The sequence below is a fragment of the Phoenix dactylifera genome, unplaced genomic scaffold (genome assembly GCF_009389715.1).
Source record: "Phoenix dactylifera cultivar Barhee BC4 unplaced genomic scaffold, palm_55x_up_171113_PBpolish2nd_filt_p 000490F, whole genome shotgun sequence".
In the NCBI taxonomy this organism is placed as follows: Eukaryota; Viridiplantae; Streptophyta; class Magnoliopsida; order Arecales; family Arecaceae; genus Phoenix; species Phoenix dactylifera.
Window position 1 is genome coordinate 182071 of NW_024067910.1, and position 19558 is coordinate 201628.

General features: G+C 47.3%; 1 protein-coding gene across 1 annotated transcript in view; it reads left to right on the top strand.

Moving 5' to 3' along the window:
- LOC103696391 (endoribonuclease Dicer homolog 4) overlaps nucleotides 1-19558 on the top strand; it is a 78331-nt gene that overhangs the window by 33728 nt on the left and 25045 nt on the right. Inside the window, 3 exon segments of the mRNA XM_039119128.1 lie at nucleotides 13706-13802; nucleotides 19169-19196; nucleotides 19198-19362. Of these exon segments, the coding sequence (XP_038975056.1) occupies nucleotides 13706-13802; nucleotides 19169-19196; nucleotides 19198-19362 (290 nt within the window).

Consider the following 19558-nt stretch of genomic DNA (forward strand, 5'->3'; position numbering starts at 1 on the left):
ACTTTGCTTGGAAAGCCTTGGCCAAGCCCCTTCATGCGGCCGAGCACGCCCAACCTCGGCCAAGCCAAACATGTGCCCATGCATGCCCAAGCCTTGGCCAAGCATGCCCAACCTTGGCCGAACCCGCCGCGCGCACCGCCCCGCCAAAGCCAAGCCGCAGCCAAATCCTGCCGCAGCCAACCTCGCTTGCTACAGTGCGGCGAGGTTCTTGGCCAAGAACCTCGCCAGCTACAGTGCCCACGCACAGCCAGGCCGCCAGCAGCCCGCTACAGTGCGGCGAGGTTCGGCAGGACGAACCTCGCCTGCTACAGTGCCCGCGCCCAGGCCCGCGCCCAGCCGCGCCCGCGCGCCCAGGCCCGCGCCCAGCCGCGCGCGCGCGCCTGCCCGCCAGCGCGCCCAGCAGGCCGACCGCCCGCGGCCGCCCGCGCGCCAGCCCGCGCGCCAGCCTGCGCGTCCGCCCGCGCGCTCGCGCCCAGCCGACCGCGCGCGCCCGTGCGCCAGCGCCCACGCGCGCGCCCGTGCGCGCCCGCCAGCCTGGCGCGCGCCCAGTCCCAGTCCCGCCCGGACTGGGACACGCCCAGCCGGGACGCGCGACCCGGTCAACCGGGACACGCGTCCCGTGCGTCCGGTCCGCGGAACCCATGCAGATCCCACCCTCCATCCCTTTCCATCCAATGGCCAAAAAGCAAGCCAAAGTTCAGCCGTGGGAGGGCCCTTCTTGGGTGATCTTTAGCCACCTCATGCCAATCAACGGTGGAAAAGCCTTGGATCCATGTGAAGACAAAGTGCCATGTTTTGTCTAGGGCTTAGGCTATAAAAAGAGATGTAAAAGACCATTGAAAGGCATCAAGAGTTCATCTAGAGTCATGTTGTTATGTCGGCCGTAAGGCTTGGGCGGCGTTTGTGCCGAATTCGGTCTTAGATCTTGTGTTCTAGGACTTGGGCTAGTGGTAGATCCATCAATCTCCACTAGATTGGGCTAGGAAGGGATCTCTTCAATCTCTTTCTAGATTTCTTTTGCTTTCTTTATTATTGTTCTTCGTTATTCAAGTTAGTGGAATATAAACCAAGTTTGCTTTCATTGTTGATCCTCTTCTTGAGTTATTCCACCGGGCGTTGCCTACAATCGGTCCATCATCATCGTTTTCAAAGGCACACGCGAGGAGCGCAAGGAAAGGGGCTTGGTGAGGGGCTTTGGACCGTGAGCCCCCATCAATTTGGTGCTTTCATTGAGAGATCCTTTCAAGGAGGTAACGCTTGAATACCAATCTTCCAGATCTGAATTTACGTTGCATATTCTGTTTGATCTAAAGTTAAAATTCAGATCATAGTTGTTGGGGAAGTTCATAGAAATTCTGCATCCTATATTGGGCTTGAATTTGTATTCGATTGGGGGATGATTAATTTCTGTTTTTATTATTGTAAAACCCCTGTCGGAGGCTGATTGAGTGGTGTACACGTCAGGTGGGTTGGTTCATCCATTGGGTGACAACCGCAGGAGGATTGGGGACTGGTTGGTGAAGTTTCTGTGTTGCAGAAAAATTCTGCAACTAGGTGTTTGCTTGGGGTGTTAAGAACAGGGTTCTGAAGCTTTGATTTTGAGTTTTGGTGGAGAGTTTCAGAGCTTATTATTCACTGTAATAGGCATCCTCACGTGTTGATTTGGTTCTGTTTTGAGGGAGATATTGGCGGCTGAAGTCAGTAGACTGCTGCAGAAACTTTCTGCAACCCAGAAATTTTTTGTGCAGCAAGTTTTGGAGATCGTTGAGTTCGGATTTTTGGGAGTTTGAGGGGCTGTTGTCTCAAGGTTTTAGAGTCCTAAAACAGAGGGTTAAAAGGAGGAGTCCCCCCATTATGATAACCAAGATAGGAGGTTAGAAGCCCTTGAAGTTAGTTCGGCCAATCTTAACCGGGCATTGGAAACTTTGTCCAATACTATGGCTGCAAATATGGCTGAAATAAGGAGGGAAAACAATGCCAACATGGAGAGGTTGGAAAGGAGGATGCTAGAAAGGGAAAATAAGAAGGTGCAAGAAGAAGTGCCTAGGTCGCATGCCGCACGGCAGGGCCAGGCAAGGTATGAGAGCGATGCCATTAGTGTTCAGGGTACACATCATGCAGATCATGGCATTAGGCACCATGGGCGATTGGGAGGAAGGATAGAAGCCGAAGGCTTAGTGTTTGAGAGGTGGCTTGATGATGAGCGGGTTAGTAATGGCCATAACAATCGTGATGAGGCCGATAGTGAACCCGAAGATCGCCCCTTCCATGCTCAAAGGCCTCATGGCCGAAGAGAACCCATGGCAAGGAGAGGAAGAAACATGCGGGGTAATGACTTTGGAGATGATGACTATAGGGGTCCACGGCCTAGAGAAGAAGGGCTTAGGAAACCCAAAATTGACTTCCCAAAGTTTGGTGGAGGAGACCCGTATGAGTGGCTTGACAAGGCGGATCAGTACTTCGACGTTTATGACATCCCACGGGCTGATCGGGTGACCTTAGCCAGTTTCCACTTAGAGGGTAGGGCTAGCCGATGGTGGAGGTGGATTCGGGCCTTGTATGAGAAAGAAGGGAGAAGGTTGGGGTGGACGGCCTTTATGGACAAATTCATGAAACAATGGGGACCATCCCCCGTTGTTAATCACCATGGTCAACTTGCAAAACTTAAACAGGAAGGCAAAGTCCAGACCTACATCGATGAGTTCCGGCAATTACAAACTATGGTCAGCGGATGGTCCGACGAAGCCTTGCTTGGTACCTTCATCGACGGCCTCAAACCATGGCTAGCCAAGGAGATCAAACTCAAACAACCAACGCGGCTACAAGAGGCGATGCGCATGGCGGAGATCTTAGACCAAAGCTACAACCCGGAACGACGTCCAACCAAGGATGGTGCCATCAGCAAGCTCACCAAACCACAACCATCCAAGGTAAATTTCAGATCCAAAGAGATAACTTCAACAGGTTCCAAAAATCAGCAAAGGGAGGTAAAGAAATTGTCACGTGATGAGCTGCAAGATTACATAAAAAAGGGTCTATGTTTCAAGTGCGGTGAAAAGTGGAGCCGGGAGCATCGTTGTAAGACCGGCCAAGTCTACGTCCTTGATGCAAGCAGCGACGAAGAGCCCACTGCATCTGAAAATTTAGATAGCAGCAGCGAGGAGGAAGATCACCCCGAAGAGACCGAACCATGTGCAGAAAATCAGCATGCCGAATTGTCACTCAATGCACTTTGCGGCGCACCAAAACCCTCCACAATGAGGCTCATGGCTTGGATCGGCAAGCATGAAGTCTCTTTGTTAGTGGACAGCGGCTCTTCTCACAATTTCATCAACGCAGCAATCGTACGAAAGGTTGGACTCAAAGGTACATCGGTCTCACCGTTTGAAGTCAAAATTGCTAGTGGTGAAAAATTACTATGTGCTGAAATTGTTAATAATGTAAAGATGAATGTACAAGGGGTGAGAGTTAAAGCCGACCTATATATACTTCAATTAGTCGGCTTAGACATTGTCTTGGGAAATGCATGGTTACGTAGTCTAGGCCGGGTGGTGACCGACTTCGACGCAATGACCATGGAGTTTAAACTCGGTGGCAGAAAGAGGACATGGACGGCCTTGAGCAGCAAGGAAGTACGGCCTTGCGAGGCCAACATGATAGAAAAACTTTGCAAAGGAGGGGCTAGCTGCTTTGCCGTTGTTATGGCTAGCCCGAACCAAGAAGGTCCTCTCCAAGATGATGCAGAAATTCAGCAGCAGCAGCAAGCACTTGAGGGGCTGCCACCACCAATCCGGAGGGTGTTAGAGGCTCATCAAAGTGTCCTCCAGAAGCCTACTTCCCTCCCGCCACAACGAGACTTTGATCATCCAATTCGGATGAAAGATGAGGCTGCTGCAGTCAATGTTCCACCATACAGGTACGCACACTTTCAAAAGGGGGAAATTGAGTGTCAAGTTGATGAAATGCTTAGCCAGGGGCTGATCCGACATAGCTCGAGTCCCTTCTCCTCACCTGTTCTATTGGTGAGAAAGAAGGATGGCTCATGGAGGTTCTGCACCGACTACCGAGCTCTTAACGAAGCAACCATCAAAGACTGTTTTCCGATCCCTACGGTGGACGAGATGCTCGATGAATTGCATGGTGCCAAGTTCTTCACCAAATTGGACTTACGAGCCGGCTACCATCAAATCAGGATGAAAGAGGAGGATGTGCACAAGACGGCCTTCAGGACACATTCCGGCCACTACGAGTACTTGGTGATGCCATTCGGTCTATGCAATGCGCCATCAACATTCCAAGCGGCCATGAACGAAATTTTCAGACCCTACTTGCGAAGGTTTGTCTTAGTATTTTTTGATGACATCTTGATATATTCCAGATCCATGGACGAGCACCTTGAGCACTTGGAGATTGTTCTACACACCTTGGAGGAGCACCACTTTCACATCAAGCCTTCAAAGTGTGCATTCGCACAAGTGGAGCTCGAGTATTTGGGCCACATAATTTCAGCTGAAGGAGTTCGTGTGGATCAGCGAAAAATTCAGGCCATGCTCGATTGGCCATGGCCGAAGGACATCACGGCCCTAAGAGGATTTTTGGGGCTAACAGGCTACTACCGACGATTCGTAAAGGATTATGGGCTGATTGCAAAGCCACTGACCACCATGCTGAAGAAAGGAGGTTTCATGTGGACCATTCAAGCACGCAAGGCATTTAAAGACCTCAAGGAAGCTATGACACAAACACCGGTACTTGCCTTGCCCGACTTTTCCAAACCGTTCGAGGTCTACACCGACGCTAGTGGCGAAGGTATAGGTGCTGTTTTGGTGCAGGAACGACGACCCTTGGCCTTCATTTCCAAAGCATTAGGGCCAAGAAAGAAAGCTTGGAGCACCTACGCAAGAGAATTGTTGGCGGTTGTACATGCGGTGAAGGTTTGGAGGCCATACCTTCTCGGCCGACGCTTCACCATCATCACGGACCAGCAAGCACTTCGCCATCTACTTCAACAGAAGATAGTGACTCCCGAACAGCAAAAATTTCTTGTCAAGTTGCTGGGTTTTGAGTACGACATCATCTATCAACCCGGCAAAGAAAACAAAGTGGCTGACGCGTTGTCGCGAAGGGAGAACAACCAGATGTTGTGGGTGGCTGAAGACATGAATGAGCCACGGAATTTTGCAGCAATCAGCGGCGTTGATTGGAGGATTTGGGACCGAGTTCGTGAGGCATCAAAGCTTGACGCCCGAGCACAAGAAATCCAAGAGAAACTAGATGCAGCGGCTACGGGTGTTGCAGAATTTAAGGTACGCGATGGTCTGATTTTTTACAAGGGAAATGTCTATGTCTCCGACGTCCCCGACTTGAGAAGAAACATCTTAGACCACTTCCACAACAGCAAGGAAGGTGGCCATTCAGGTTGGCTTCGCACCTATCTTCGTGTGAAGCACTTTTTCTATTGGGAAGGGTTGAAGCGCGACGTCAAAACCTTGGTGGCCGAGTGCGAGACATGCCAGAAGACCAAATACGATCCACGGGCACCCACCGGACTGCTGCAACCACTTCCCATCCCAAACATGATATGGGAGGATCTGACCATGGACTTCATCGAGGGTCTACCAGCAAGCAAGGGCTACGAAGTGATCCTAGTGGTGGTTGATCGGCTAAGTAAGTATGCACACTTCATACCTCTTAAACATCCTTACACAGCCAAGTCAGCTGCACATGCATTCGTGGAGACCATTGTTTGACTCCATGGAGTACCAAGGAGCATCGTCACCGACCGAGATCGAGTCTTCATGAGTATTTTCTGGAAGGAGCTGTTCACCTTGCAAGGAAGCAAACTGAAAGCCAGTTCCTCTTACCACCCACAGACGGACGGACAAACAGAGATAGTCAACAGGACCTTGGGGCAATACTTGCGCTGCTTCTGCCATGAGCAACAATCACGGTGGGAAGCTTTCATACCCTGGGCTGAATTTTGGTATAATACTTCCTACCACTCATCCATTAAATTGAGTCCTTTTGAACTTGTGTATGGGAGGCCCCCTCCACTATTGACTACATATGAGAGGGGCACAGCCCGAAGTGAGGAAGTTGAACAAGAATTATTGGCAAGAGACGAAGTCCTAGCAAATGTAAAAAGAGAGCTTCGGAAGGCACAAGAAAGAATGAAAAGGTACTACGACCAAGGTCGCCGAGAAGTTGTCTTCAACCCTGGCCAGTTTGTCTACCTAAAGCTGAAGCCCTACCAACAGAAATCATTAAAAGACAAGTTCAGCCACAAGCTATCTCAAAAATTTTACGGACCGTTCAGAATCATAGAACGCATCGGAGAGGTCGCCTACCGACTGGAGTTACCCGCCTCATCTCATCTGCATCCAGTCTTCCATGTGTCGTTGCTCAAAGAGAGGGTTGGTGACCCGACATTAGTTGCACCGGACCTACCCACATTTAATGAAGAGGGTCGACTGCTTCTACAACCAGTTGAAGCTCTCAAGTACCGCATATGGAGACGAGGCCGAGAACGACGCAAAATCTGGCAAGTCTTGATTCAGTGGGGCGGCTTGCCCAAGGAAGATGCTACGTGGGAGGACTATGACGAGGTCTCTCAGAGGTACCCTAACTTCATCCTTGAGGGCAAGGATGTTCTTCAAGGGAGGAGGAATGTTGAGGACCCCCGCAAGCCACGCCGCAAGAGGAGCAACAATCGCACACCAAGGGCCAAAGTAGCCATGCCAACCAAAGAGGGCCATCGGACCACAAGGAGGCCAACGGGGGGTCAAGCCAAGGCCAACTACTTTGCTTGGAAAGCCTTGGCCAAGCCCCTTCATGCGGCCGAGCACGCCCAACCTCGGCCAAGCCAAACATGTGCCCATGCATGCCCAAGCCTTGGCCAAGCATGCCCAACCTTGGCCGAACCCGCCGCGCGCACCGCCCCGCCAAAGCCAAGCCGCAGCCAAATCCTGCCGCAGCCAACCTCGCTTGCTACAGTGCGGCGAGGTTCTTGGCCAAGAACCTCGCCAGCTACAGTGCCCACGCACAGCCAGGCCGCCAGCAGCCAGCTACAGTGCGGCGAGGTTCGGCAGGACGAAGCTCGCCTGCTATAGTGCTCGCGCCCAGGCCCGCGCACGCCCAGGCCCCTGCGCGCCCAGGCCCGCGCCCAGCCGCGCGCGCGCGCCTGCCCGCCAGCGCGCCCAGCAGGCCGACCGCCCGTGGCCGCCCGCGCGCCCGCCCGCGCGCCCGCGCCCGCCCGCGCGCCCTCCCGCGCCCGCCCGCCCGCGCGCCCGCGCCCGCCCGCGCGCCCTCCCGCGCCCGCCCGCCTGCGCCAGCGCCCAGCCGACCGCGCGCGCCCGTGCGCCAGCGCCCACGCGCGCGCCCGTGCGCGCCCGCCAGCCTGGCGCGCGCCCAGTCCCAGTCCCGCCCGGACTGGGACACGCCCAGCCGGGACGCGCGACCCGGTCAACCGGGACACGCGTCCCGTGCGTCCGGTCCGCGGAACCCATGCAGATCCCACCATCCATCCCTTTCCATCCAATGGCCAAAAAGCAAGCCAAAGTTCAGCCGCGGGAGGGCCCTTCTTGGGTGATCTTTAGCCATCCATCTCATGCCAATCAACGGTGGAAAAGCCTTGGATCCATGTGAAGACAAAGTGCCATGTTTTGTCTGGGGCTTAGGCTATAAAAAGAGATGTAAAAGACCATTGAAAGGCATCAAGAGTTCATCTAGAGTCATGTTGTTATGTCGGCCGTAAGGCTTGGGCGGCGTTTGTGCCGAATTCGGTCTTAGATCTTGTGTTCTAGGACTTGGGCTAGTGGTAGATCCATCAATCTCCACTAGATTGGGCTAGGAAGGGATCTCTTCAATCTCTTTCTAGATTTCTTTTGCTTTCTTTATTATTGTTCTTCGTTATTCAAGTTAGTGGAATATAAACCAAGTTTGCTTTCATTGTTGATCCTCTTCTTGAGTTATTCCACCGGGCGTTGCCTACAATCGGTCCATCATCATCGTTTTCAAAGGCACACGCGAGGAGCGCAAGGAAAGGGGCTTGGTGAGGGGCTTTGGACCGTGAGCCCCCATCAGTGCGGCCCGCTCGACCAGGCGTGCCCCGGTGTCCAGCGCTCCAGCGCCCAGACGCCTAGCGCCCAAGTCCCCGGTGCCCAAGTGTCCAGCGCCAGCTAACAGTAGGAAACCTCCGGCCAAGGCCACAGCCAATCTGCAGGCCACAGCCACAGCCAAGGCAATGCCAAGAACTACAAGCCAAACCAAACAACAACCAAATGGCAACCATGCCATCTCCTCAGCCATCCCAAGAGCAAGGTTTGCAGCGGTTACCAACAAGTTATCCAGCCATGAAGAAGATAAAACTGCAGCAACACATGGCATTCTCCCATGCAATGTAAAGGCCTATATAAAGGCCTAAGTGAGGAGAGTTTAGGGGTCTTTTATCAGCCATTGTATTAGCCACTTTTAAGTGTGTTCGGCCACATAGGCTTGGGTAGGCATAGTGCCTAATTCGGTCGGTCCTAAGGGACTTGGGCTAAGGTTGGGTTAATCAACCCTCCTTAGATTAGGCTAAGATTGGGACGCCATTCCCTCCTTAGATTATTTGTAATTCCTCTCTATTAGTGGAATCAAAAGCAACCAATTGCTGTCTTCTTCACTTCATTGAGTTGTCTTCAATTGTCGAGATTGCCTAAGGTTCCAAGGAAGGATTCATCCTCCATTCTTAGCCAAGTAGAACTTGAAATTAGGAGTCATAAGTGCCATCGTTCCAAATCAGCCGGTGTTACTTAATTCGGTCAAGGCACAACATCAAAGGGCCAACGCTAAAGGAGCAAAGGGCCAACGCCAAAGGAGCAAAGGGGAACACATCGGTGTGGTTGGCGAATGATCGACGCTAGACCCCACCACCCGCCAGCCAGCCTGCGCGCACCAGCCTGCTACAGTGCGGCGAGGTTCGACCGCAAGAACCTAGCCGGCTACAGTGCCTGCACGCCCAGTCGTGCATCCAGCAGCACGCCCGGGTCCGCCCCACGCCTGCGCGCCAGCCGGCAGCCGCGCGCCCAAGTCCTAGCCGGGACGAGCGACCCGATCAATTGGGACATGCATCCCGTGCGCTTAGGCCGCACGCCCAGCCCCAGTTCCTCCCGGACTGGGACTTTCCCAGCTCAATCGGGACGCATCTCGGCCATCCGGGACACGCTTCCCGTGCGCCCAGTCCGCGGGACCCGAGCATCTTAGCCCTCCATTGCCCACCCTTCAACGGCTAAAGACCAAGTCAACACCAGCTGCGGGAGGACCTCTTCTTGGGTGATTTTCAGCCATTGATCTCATGCCAATCGATGGTGGAAAGGCCTTGGATCCGTGGGAAGACAATTTGCCATATTTATCCAAGGCGGGTTATTTAGTTTTGTTTAGGGCTTAGCCTATAAATAGAGTTGTAGTCCGGGAGGGACTAGGGCTGGGTGCGCGGCCTGTGGGACGCGGGTCCCGGTTGACCGGGTCGGGAGGGATTGGGACTTGGGCGTGCGGGGGCACTGTAGCTGGTGAGGTTCGGTCGGCCGAACCTCGCTTAACTGTAGTAGGCGGGCTGACTGGCACAGGCGGGCTAGCTAGCTAGCGGTTACTGTAGCTGGTGAGGTTTTTGCAGCTGAATCTCGCCGCACTGTAGCAGGCGAGGTTGGCCGCGACAGAACTTGGCTGCGGCAAGGCTTCTGGCGGGGCTCTGCGCGCGGCGGGCTCTACCAAGGTTGGACGTGCTCAGCCGAGGCTTGGGCGCGCGGTTGGCTCGGCTAGGTTGGGCGTGCTCAGCCGAGGCTTAGCATGCATGGGCGCGGTGTGTGCGGCACGAGCATGGTCTCGGCCGACCATGAATGTGTTTGGCCGAATGAAGGGGCTTGGCCAAGGCTTTCCAAGCAAAGTAGTTGGCCTTGGCCAAGGCTTTCCAAGCAAAGTAGTTGGCCGACCATGAATGTGTTTGGCCGAATGAAGGGCCTTGGCTTGACCCTCCGTTGTCCTCCTCATGGTCCGATGTCCTCTTTGGTTGGTGTGGCCGCTTTGGCCTTCGGTTGGCATATGGTCCTCTCCCGGCTTGGCGCTTCCTCGGTGTTGCTTGCGTGGGCTCTCAACACGTGCGCCTTCTGCGCAGCGCAGAGGCTCGCGCACTGCTGGGTGTGTGCACGGGGGTCCGCGCACGGTTGTGTCCGTGCGGGCGTGCGGTTGGCCAGGCGTTGGTGTGGTTGTGGCTGAGGGCCCCGAACCTCGCGCAGGCGCTGGGCAAGGCCTACGCGGGGCTGAGCCGACGGCTGGTGAGGTTCGCCAAGGCTTGGGCAAACCTCCATGCAATGTATTTGGCCCAAGTCTTGGCCTTGGCCGAGGTTGGCCTCGGCCGATCCTTTTGGAATTTGGCCCAGCGGGTTGGGGGTCTCATCAAGGTGTCCAAAATGGCGTTTGATGGAGAGCAAGGTCTTCATTTTTTTGTCAAAATTGATCCATTTAGTTGAAATTGATTGAATTCAGCCAAGAGTATCGAAATTGGTCCCTAACTTATGATCCATATGGGCGGAAATTTAATTTCGGTCCATGTGTCAATGATTTTGGTCAGTTTCATTTGAAATTGACTGAAACTAGCTATATATATATATATATATTTAAAAAGCTTCTTATTGTTGCTTGTTATCATATTGCAGTGTTGTCATTTCTTTATTTATTTAGTCATATAGACTATATGATAGCAATTTTTGTGGCTTTCTTTCTTTTTGTTGAGTTAAAGAGAGCATGCTTAATAATGATCAAAGTTTTCACTGATAGCTTACCAATTCAAGTCGGGGCGATTACATTATACCCCATACTAACACTTGGTATGTTGTTGGAGGCAAGATAATGCTATTGTGTCAGTATTGTATCACATTGAGCCCTTGTATCATACCAATACCTTTTTGGTCGGTATGATTTGCTTGGTACTAGACCAAGGTACGCGGGTACCGACAATACCGACGTACCGGTGGGCATCGGTACCGGTACGGTGCCGAATCAAACCGAGCCGAACCGGTACTGTACCGATGGGGCTAAAAACCAAAAAAAAATTGGAGCCGGTACGGACTGGTCGGTTCGGGCCGGTACCGGTTCGGTACGGGCCGGTACCGAGTCGGTACGGGCCGGTACGCGTCGGTACCGGTCGGCCCGACGCGTACCGGCCCGTACGGACCGGTACGGTTCGGTACCGAAATATGTAGCTGTACCGTACCGGTAGGGTTCGGTACCGGTATGTACCAGCCGGTACCGGCCCGTACCGACCGGTACGGCAGACCATGTACTAGACAGTATGGGTTGGTATAGAAAATCTTGGTACTGGTAATCTTTGACGGACCTAGGCTCCTCAAATGGCTTTTAATATAGTACTCTACAAAGGTTATTTTAAACAACTATGTCCAATATATTTCACAAAAATAAGTTTCTTTATGCAAAAGAAATGTAGTATTCCATAACTATGTGCATTTTATTGAACAACCTCTTAACTCCAAATATATGAGAATGCCTAAATTCAGTATATTGGTGAGTGCTACTAAATTTGAAGAAAAAAGTGAATGTTCTTGGCACCAAAAAGTGTTCAAAATTGTTAAACATAACAAATTTTCGAATAACTGAAATTCAGGTAAAGAATATGTGTTCATAGTACATGATGATTTCACTTATCTATAGTATTAAATTCTGCTTATGATTGTCGTAACTACACAAAGAAAGAATCTATAATATATAATACTTATAAATTTTCTTGACTTCTTTATTTTCTTTTTTAATTATTTTTTTGATTTTTGATTGAAACTCTGAATCTCATAGTGAAACTTTCAAAATTACCGAAACTATGGAAACACCATAGAGCCAGCCAAAGGCTAAATCAAAACCAAAAGAAAATTTTCAAACCTTGAGGTGGTGAGATTGTACTCCATAACCTTTGGATAGATATAGAGGGAGAGCCATAATGACACCATTTTAGTTGACCAAACCTTGAGGAAGATGGTTGGGTTTAGGACTTCTCTCGCATTCTAGTTTTACTCTTGGATGTGACTTTTGCAAAGTAAAGGCTTAACAAAGATTAAAGTACCAGAAAAGCCACAGTAAAGTTTGGTCTAGATGGCTAGGATCAAGGATTTCTTCCTCTTGCATATGGGACTTTGTGATAGGGCTGAAAACAGATCAGTTACAAATCGGATATTGATATATTCATTATTTATATTTTTCAACGAATATGGATACGGATACAGATAATAAACATATATCAAAATTAATATCCATATTTCTTCGAAACGGATATGGATACAAATCAAATATTAAGCATATCCATATTTGTTATAAACGGATATGGCTACGAATCGGATATTTAACATATCCATATTTTTTATCCGAATATGGATATAAATCAAATACTTTTTTTGGATATTAATCAAATTTGAGCAAAATTCAATGATAAAAACTAGCAATAAAGACATGATCCTAAAAGAAAGATTCAATTAAAAAAAATATAATTTTGACAAGCATTTATCAATAATAAAAACAAACAATTTCATAAAGGATATACCCCCTAAAGTTGCTCGTCACCGAAGTCGATGGGATCTATGGCGCCTCTAAGGCATCTCACGGCTGTCACTGGTTTGCAATTGCCAGGTGGAAACTAGAAAGTGGACAGGATCTTTGAAATCCTAGTTGCTTGAAGACAACGAACGAAGAGTAGAGGGACGAAATGGATGAACAAGAGGTTTGAGCCTTTCAGGCAAGGTCCGCCGTACCGGTACCGGTCGGCGTACCGGTGGCCGGCCGGACCGGTACGGTACCGGTCCGGTCCGGTACGTACCGGCTGGTACCGGTCCCGTACCGGCCGGTACGCGGTGGTTTCAAAAACCACAGCGCGCGGCGCTGTGGTTCTAAAAAAAAAAAAAAAATCGTACCGGTGTACGAGGTGCGTACCGGCCGGTACGGGCTCCGAACCGGCCGGTACGCACCCGTACCGGCCGGTTCGGATAAAAAACCGGAAATACCGGTTTTTAATCCGTTCCGGTACCGGTCCACGGCCGGACCGGTACGTACCGGCCCGTACCGGCCAGTACGGACCGGTACGGCATTCCATGCTTTCAGGCGTGCTAGGTGATTCGAAGGATTTTATTGGAATCGGTTATTTCTTATTCGGGTTGCTATCTTAAGTGACGGTCATCTGATATTTGAATTCCTTTTAGTTTAGGTTTGGTTAATCACTTAATTACTTTCCGGATTTAATTGAACTTAAACTTCTTTTCACTTATCCTTGTTATACGGATATCTAGATTCGGATCCAAATCTTGGAAAATTAGGTGTATCCGCATCTGTATTCGTATCCGGGAGATTTTTGAATTGACTATCTGGATCTGTATCTATATCCGATCGGATTGAAAAAATACTATCCAAATCTGATCCGAATCGGATACGGAAACGGATACGGTCGGATATAATCTGACTTGCTTTCTGCCCTAGTTTGTGAAGCTTTTTTTTTTCTCTAATTGGATGTTTTAACACACACCTGGGGAAAGAAAAAAAAGGTCATTGTCTTGTGGATGGTAATAGTTTTATTTATTTAGATTGAACTGTAGGGTGCACTATATAGATAATCAGTTATTGATATTCCATTCAATCTCTAGCACATCTGACAAGAAATTGTTCTTCTGATTTGTAGATTATACAGAGGGCAGCTCCATTACTTTAGAGACTCTAGAAGAACCATTTTTCTCAAAAAAGTTATTAGCTCTCATTGAAATTCTGTCATGTAACAGGTTAGTCTGATTTTTTTTAATCAATTTTATGGATTGTAGGTGTACTTCAAATAGATATTTTTTGTATTTTGCATTCTTGCTCGGATATTGTGGTATTGCATGCCAACGCATTGCGATCTTGGCACTGGTATGGAATATGACATGTGCGCCAATGCTTGGGCCATACTGGCAGGCAAAGCATGCATTCCACACAAAGTAGCATGCAGCCATATTTCACTTTAATACATGTTTCACCATCATATGCTTTGTAATAAAATTGTTAATTTTTTATTTTAATTTTGTAGTTTGTGCATGTTTATGTACATGTGTGCATGGTTATGCGCATCTGCATGCATGAGTGTTCATTTATCTGTGCGGCTGCATCATAGGCCATCAAAATTAAGAATCATCACCAGAAATCAACCACAGCGGACTTTCCTAGTACTGAATAAAAAGATTACAAAATGGATAGTTTTTAGTTTTGAGATATTTGGTTTGATTCTATTTATGTTTGATATCCTGATTTCTTGGATGTTGGTTCTGTGTACTAGGATCTGTAGATTATCATGAACAGATTAGATCTTTGACAAGAAACCCATTTATATTATTATGAAAACCAACTATCTTGTAACTGCAGAATGGTTAGATTTCTTTGTGTCCAGAGTTATATTGTTTTTATGATTTTTAAATTTTATATCATGATCACAGGTAGTTATTTTATATGACAAAATCAGTTTGGATGACAAATTCATGTATGATTGAAAAAGACTTATGAGTTCAAAAGTTCCCCATAGTTAGAGACAAACTTTTGCACATGATGTATGTGCATGTATATATAAAAACATGTGCGCATGTGTACACAACATTTGCATGCATGTGAACGTGTATGTATGTATGTGCAAGTATGTATGTATGGTGTGACACTGTGTCCGAATCAATGAGTTATGCTTGAAATTATATATTCCTTACTCATGTTTCTGTGCATATACTTTGTTTCACGTATAAAAATATGTTTCAAGAAAAAATCCAATGTTTATCAAGATTGCAACTCCAGCTTTTATGAGAGTACTTTAACATATACAAGTTATGTATACTTGTGGCAAATACTAAGTTACAAGCTTTAAGGATCAATTAAAAAACCCTAATTTAAAGTCTGCTTAGAACATATACAAATGCAAGTATTATTCCCCAAACTAATGGGGTAATAGCTAAGATGAAACAATCTCCAAGTCACCACAATCTTATAAGCTTCTTACTATATGCAAATGCTTTTGATCCTAATGATGAAGAAATTACTTCTCCTAAACAGACTTTGTTTTTCGGATTTTCCCTCTTAAGTGAGCTCTCTAGTGCTTCCATACTTGTCACATATTTAAGATGCCTTCCTAACTCTATAAGCTGTGAAAGAGAAAGCATGAGGTTTTTGGTTTGCAAAAGTTTTCTATGACAGTTCTTTCTTTATTAATTAATCTAGAATTGGTGCACTTAAAGAAGTATTATTCATGATTGATTTAGAACTTTGTAAGCTGGAAATAGCTTGGGATGCTCCACACCAAGGTACACCGACTGGTACCGGTCGGCGTATCGGTGGAGACCCGAACCGGTTCGGCTTGTTCGGTCGGGTTTTGGCTACGACACCATTTTTTTGGGGGAGTTTTCTCTCTTTTGGATCTTTTTCTATGAAATGAAGTCAAATTTGATGTTTTTTTGTTGGTTTTTTTATTTTTTTTCATGATTTTTTGATTTTTATGTTGAGTTTTGAGGTTTAAGCTAGATGATGCATCTTATTACTTTGAAATGATGCAAGTCATAAAATGAAGAACATAAAATATCTTCAAATTAAGATACAATCAAGTACATACATTTAAAGCACTCTCGGATATCTAAAATCGGGTTGAGTGGCGATGCTTCTCGTAAATATCCGGACCATCGGCATAATAAGGAGGTAGATCAACCTACCCTTCTAACCAAGTGGCGTTGTAGTCTTATATGTTCAATCCTTGAGGAATGTACGCCGGGTTATAAGAACTCTCGGATCTCTTGCTGAAGTTCTGGCTCTGAGAGATATTCTCTTGCTAATAATATGGCTGTGGAAGGGCCCATCCAAAAATGCCGGCAACAAAATCGACCCATGAGACCCTTCGAGCTGTGTAGGATAGTAGCCACTATGGTATGCTTAATCGGCCTGTACCGGCCGGTTCAGCCTGTACTGGACCGGTCTGGAACAGAGGTGGAAAACAGTTACGAATGGCATACCAGTGTGCACCGGTACAAGGTCGAACTGGATCGGTTCCGTCCTGTTCGGCTAAGACTCGGTGCGAACCAGCACGGAGTTCGGTCCATTGCGGCATTTAATGCCACTGTAGCATTGTAGCTGTGCTACAGTGATATTAAATGCCACTGTCATAGCTACCATGCAAGTATAGTATCATTAAAGTGCAGCTACAGTATCATTACACTGGCATTTAATGCCACTGGAACAGCGAAGTGCATCTACAATATCATTACAGTGCAGCTACAATATCATTACAGTGGCATTTAATGCTAATGTAACAGCTACAATACCATTACGGTGCAACTACAGTTTCATTATAGTGCTGCTACAGTGTCATTACGGTGCAACTATAGTTTTATTATAGTGCAGCTACAATATCATTACAGTGGCATTTAATGCCACTATAGCTATGCTGTGGCATTTTTGCATGTGCATGTGCTTGCCGCAGCCCAAAAAATGGTGGCATAGTTGAAACCCGGCCGAACCAATTCGCCATCGGTACGCCGACCGGTACAGTTTCAGCATACCTTAGTAGCCACTGGAAGATGATTTTGACGCACCACATGCGAGGTTATCTGCAGCTTCATCTTGTCCTCCTGAATGACTGTGAGGAGCTCGTCTTCTATATACAATGGTATCCTCGCGGGCTCTATCAGATGGCCTACCGTAGTCCCTATCCTGTGTAGCATGCGTAAATTGAAACTCACCGGTATATCGAAGACCCGCCTCCGGTTGTGTCTTATAAATAATATCATACTGTCCTCCACTTTCTTTATGGCTAGCAGATCCATCACCACTACAATTTTCATCTCTGCTGCTTCAGGTCTTCTCCTCGACACTCTCCATTAGGGCCCTTTGTTTTTCTTTTTTCGTTTGTTGAGCAGGTGCCTTCTTACCCTTGTGCCCCTTTCTGCCTGGCTACCATACCCTCCTGATCGAGTCGACTGGGTACCGTAGCGTCCTCGTCTGAGCATCTCTCGATCATCTCTCTGAAAGGATGTGTCGTACCAGTCATGTGATGACTAGCTCTCCTCTGGTTGTGGCTGATCAGCCGTGGGAGTGCATGGAATATTGCGCTCAGCCTATTGCTCTGGATCGACCCTAGCCTCACTGGCTATGAAGCCGGATGGTCGTGGAGGCAATCCTGGCTCGTCAAGCTCGGGCTCCTGCTGCTGGCCCACAAGCCAGCCGAGCATAGGATCATCGTCATCATCTGTGAAAGCCTTATTGATCGGATCTGCATACTTGAGGTCCACTTCTTCTTGAATGCATTTTAGCTTCAATCGCAGATTGCAATGCATATAAATAAAGTTGTTGAGGCGCTTTTGTGTCAAACGGTTTCTTTGATTGCCGTGGATGAGGGCAAAGGTGGACCAGTTGCGCTCACAGTCACTCGAGGAGACCGTCTGGGAGAAGATTCGGATAGCTATCCGCTTAAAATTTTTTGCGGACCTGCCAAAATGAATCCACCATTGAGCTGCAAAAATTGAAAAAAATTGCATATATGATGGTGCCATATTAGTAACCATGTAACGCTAAGTGAATGTCTTTCTGATGTGTAACGTACCTGGATTCATAGTTGTCTTGCTCACGACAACTGCTTGCTTTTCAAAGCTATTGCTGCCCTCTCTAAATAATTTGGTCTGTGAAAAAGAAGCATGTTGTACTATGTTAACAATAGAAGTTGCCGGTATACTTACACATGCTAATAAATCATAGTTACCTCTTCTAGACATGACGTCGCGACTTCTGGATCAAGCTCCATCTTGTAAATGACATTACGCAGAGCCTCCGGAAGTTCGTCATCCATACCAATTCCAGCTTCAGGTAGTATGTTGCACATAGACGAGACCGTCTTAATAAAATTATGCAAGTACATGTACATCATCCATAGATCTACAACGTATAAAAAAATCAAGCCCAAATCGAAAAATTTGGCATGATCTCCTTTTTTTATTTGCAATTTTTGACCTCGTTTTTCTAAGCACCTTAAAAAAATATTGAAGAAAAAAGGTAGGAGAAATAAACCATACTTTAATTAGCCTTTGCTAGATTTTTTTGAAAGGAGAACAACGTTCTCTCACCTCAATTTTTTTTCACGCCGTCTCTGCTAGTTCACTCCGGATCCGCCTCCCCTTCCTCTGCTGGTTTCTAGCGATGCTTCCTTGCTAGTCGGCTTTTATAGTCCGATGATGCTCGGTATTTGATCGGACAGCGCACACGCTGTTGGGCCGAATTCAAAAAGCGCTGCGCGCTGTGGTCAAAAAGGCCACAGCGCACGGCCTTTAAAACAGAAAAGCAAATCGGTGCGAATTGGACCGGTTCGCACCGGTATAAGGATGTACGATGTACCAGTGCAAACTTGTCTGGTTGACACCGGTACGAAGCCGGAACCATTTTCTACGGCTGTACCGGACCGATTAGGGTACGGGCTAAACGGCCGGTACGGGCCGGTTCAGCATACCATGCTCTATACTCCCATGATTTAGTAGCTTATTCACAGCTAGGCTTGTATTTTATAAGAACAACATGTATACTAATTTTTGTGGGCACCATCTTGCTCTCCTTCTCTTTGTTCTAAAAGGCAATGCACCGTGTGCACTGCAGCAGTCATGACTCATAAGCTAAGATAAGTTTATGAACAAGTAAGGTTTGTGCATATTATTGTTTTTTCAAGATCAAAAAGCACATTCTAGACTTTTCATGCACCTATGCCTTTCTTGTAGGTTTATAATTTCTACAATAATCTTGAGATCAAATCACATTTAGACTTTAGATAGGTTAGCTGTTGTGGCAAACTCTCTAACAATATGGCAGCATTTTTGATCTTCATATGCTAATTAAGATCACGTAAAATTTCAAGTCTATTTTCAATCCAACTTCGATGAATCCATCAGTCATCATATATTTATGTGACATTCTTGCAAATAAGTGGAGCTGATCTGTGGACTTTGAAAATATATAGTTTCATGTCCATATTTACTTGAGCAGGAAATTTTATATAGCTCATTTTAGAATCTCATCAAGTTAAAGAAAGAATTTGTGTTTTCTTTTTTGCAGTTCTGAGTAATATATTTTTAGAGTGTCAACATATGCTTTCTTTTCTTGACAGGCTACAAGAAAACATGAAATGTATAGTTTTTTGTGAAGAGAATTATGGTTGCAAGATCATTAGCATATATCCTCAGGAACATAAAGCCTCTTCATTATTGGAAATGTGAGTTCCTCGTGGGATGTCACTCTGGATTGAAAAGCATGTCACGGAAGAAATTGAATGCCATTGTTGAAAAATTTTCTTCTGGTGAGGTACTGTCATGACACCCTGTTGGGAATGTTTTGTAATAATTCCATTACTACTTAAAAACTAAACTATCCAAAGATGCACCATTATATGACTTCCATCATATTGAATGTTCTTTCAAGTTTGTCTAGAATAGCATATGCTGGGTGGTAGCTAATTTTCTTTTCTGTAACATTTTCATCTTTGAGTTATTTTTCTGGC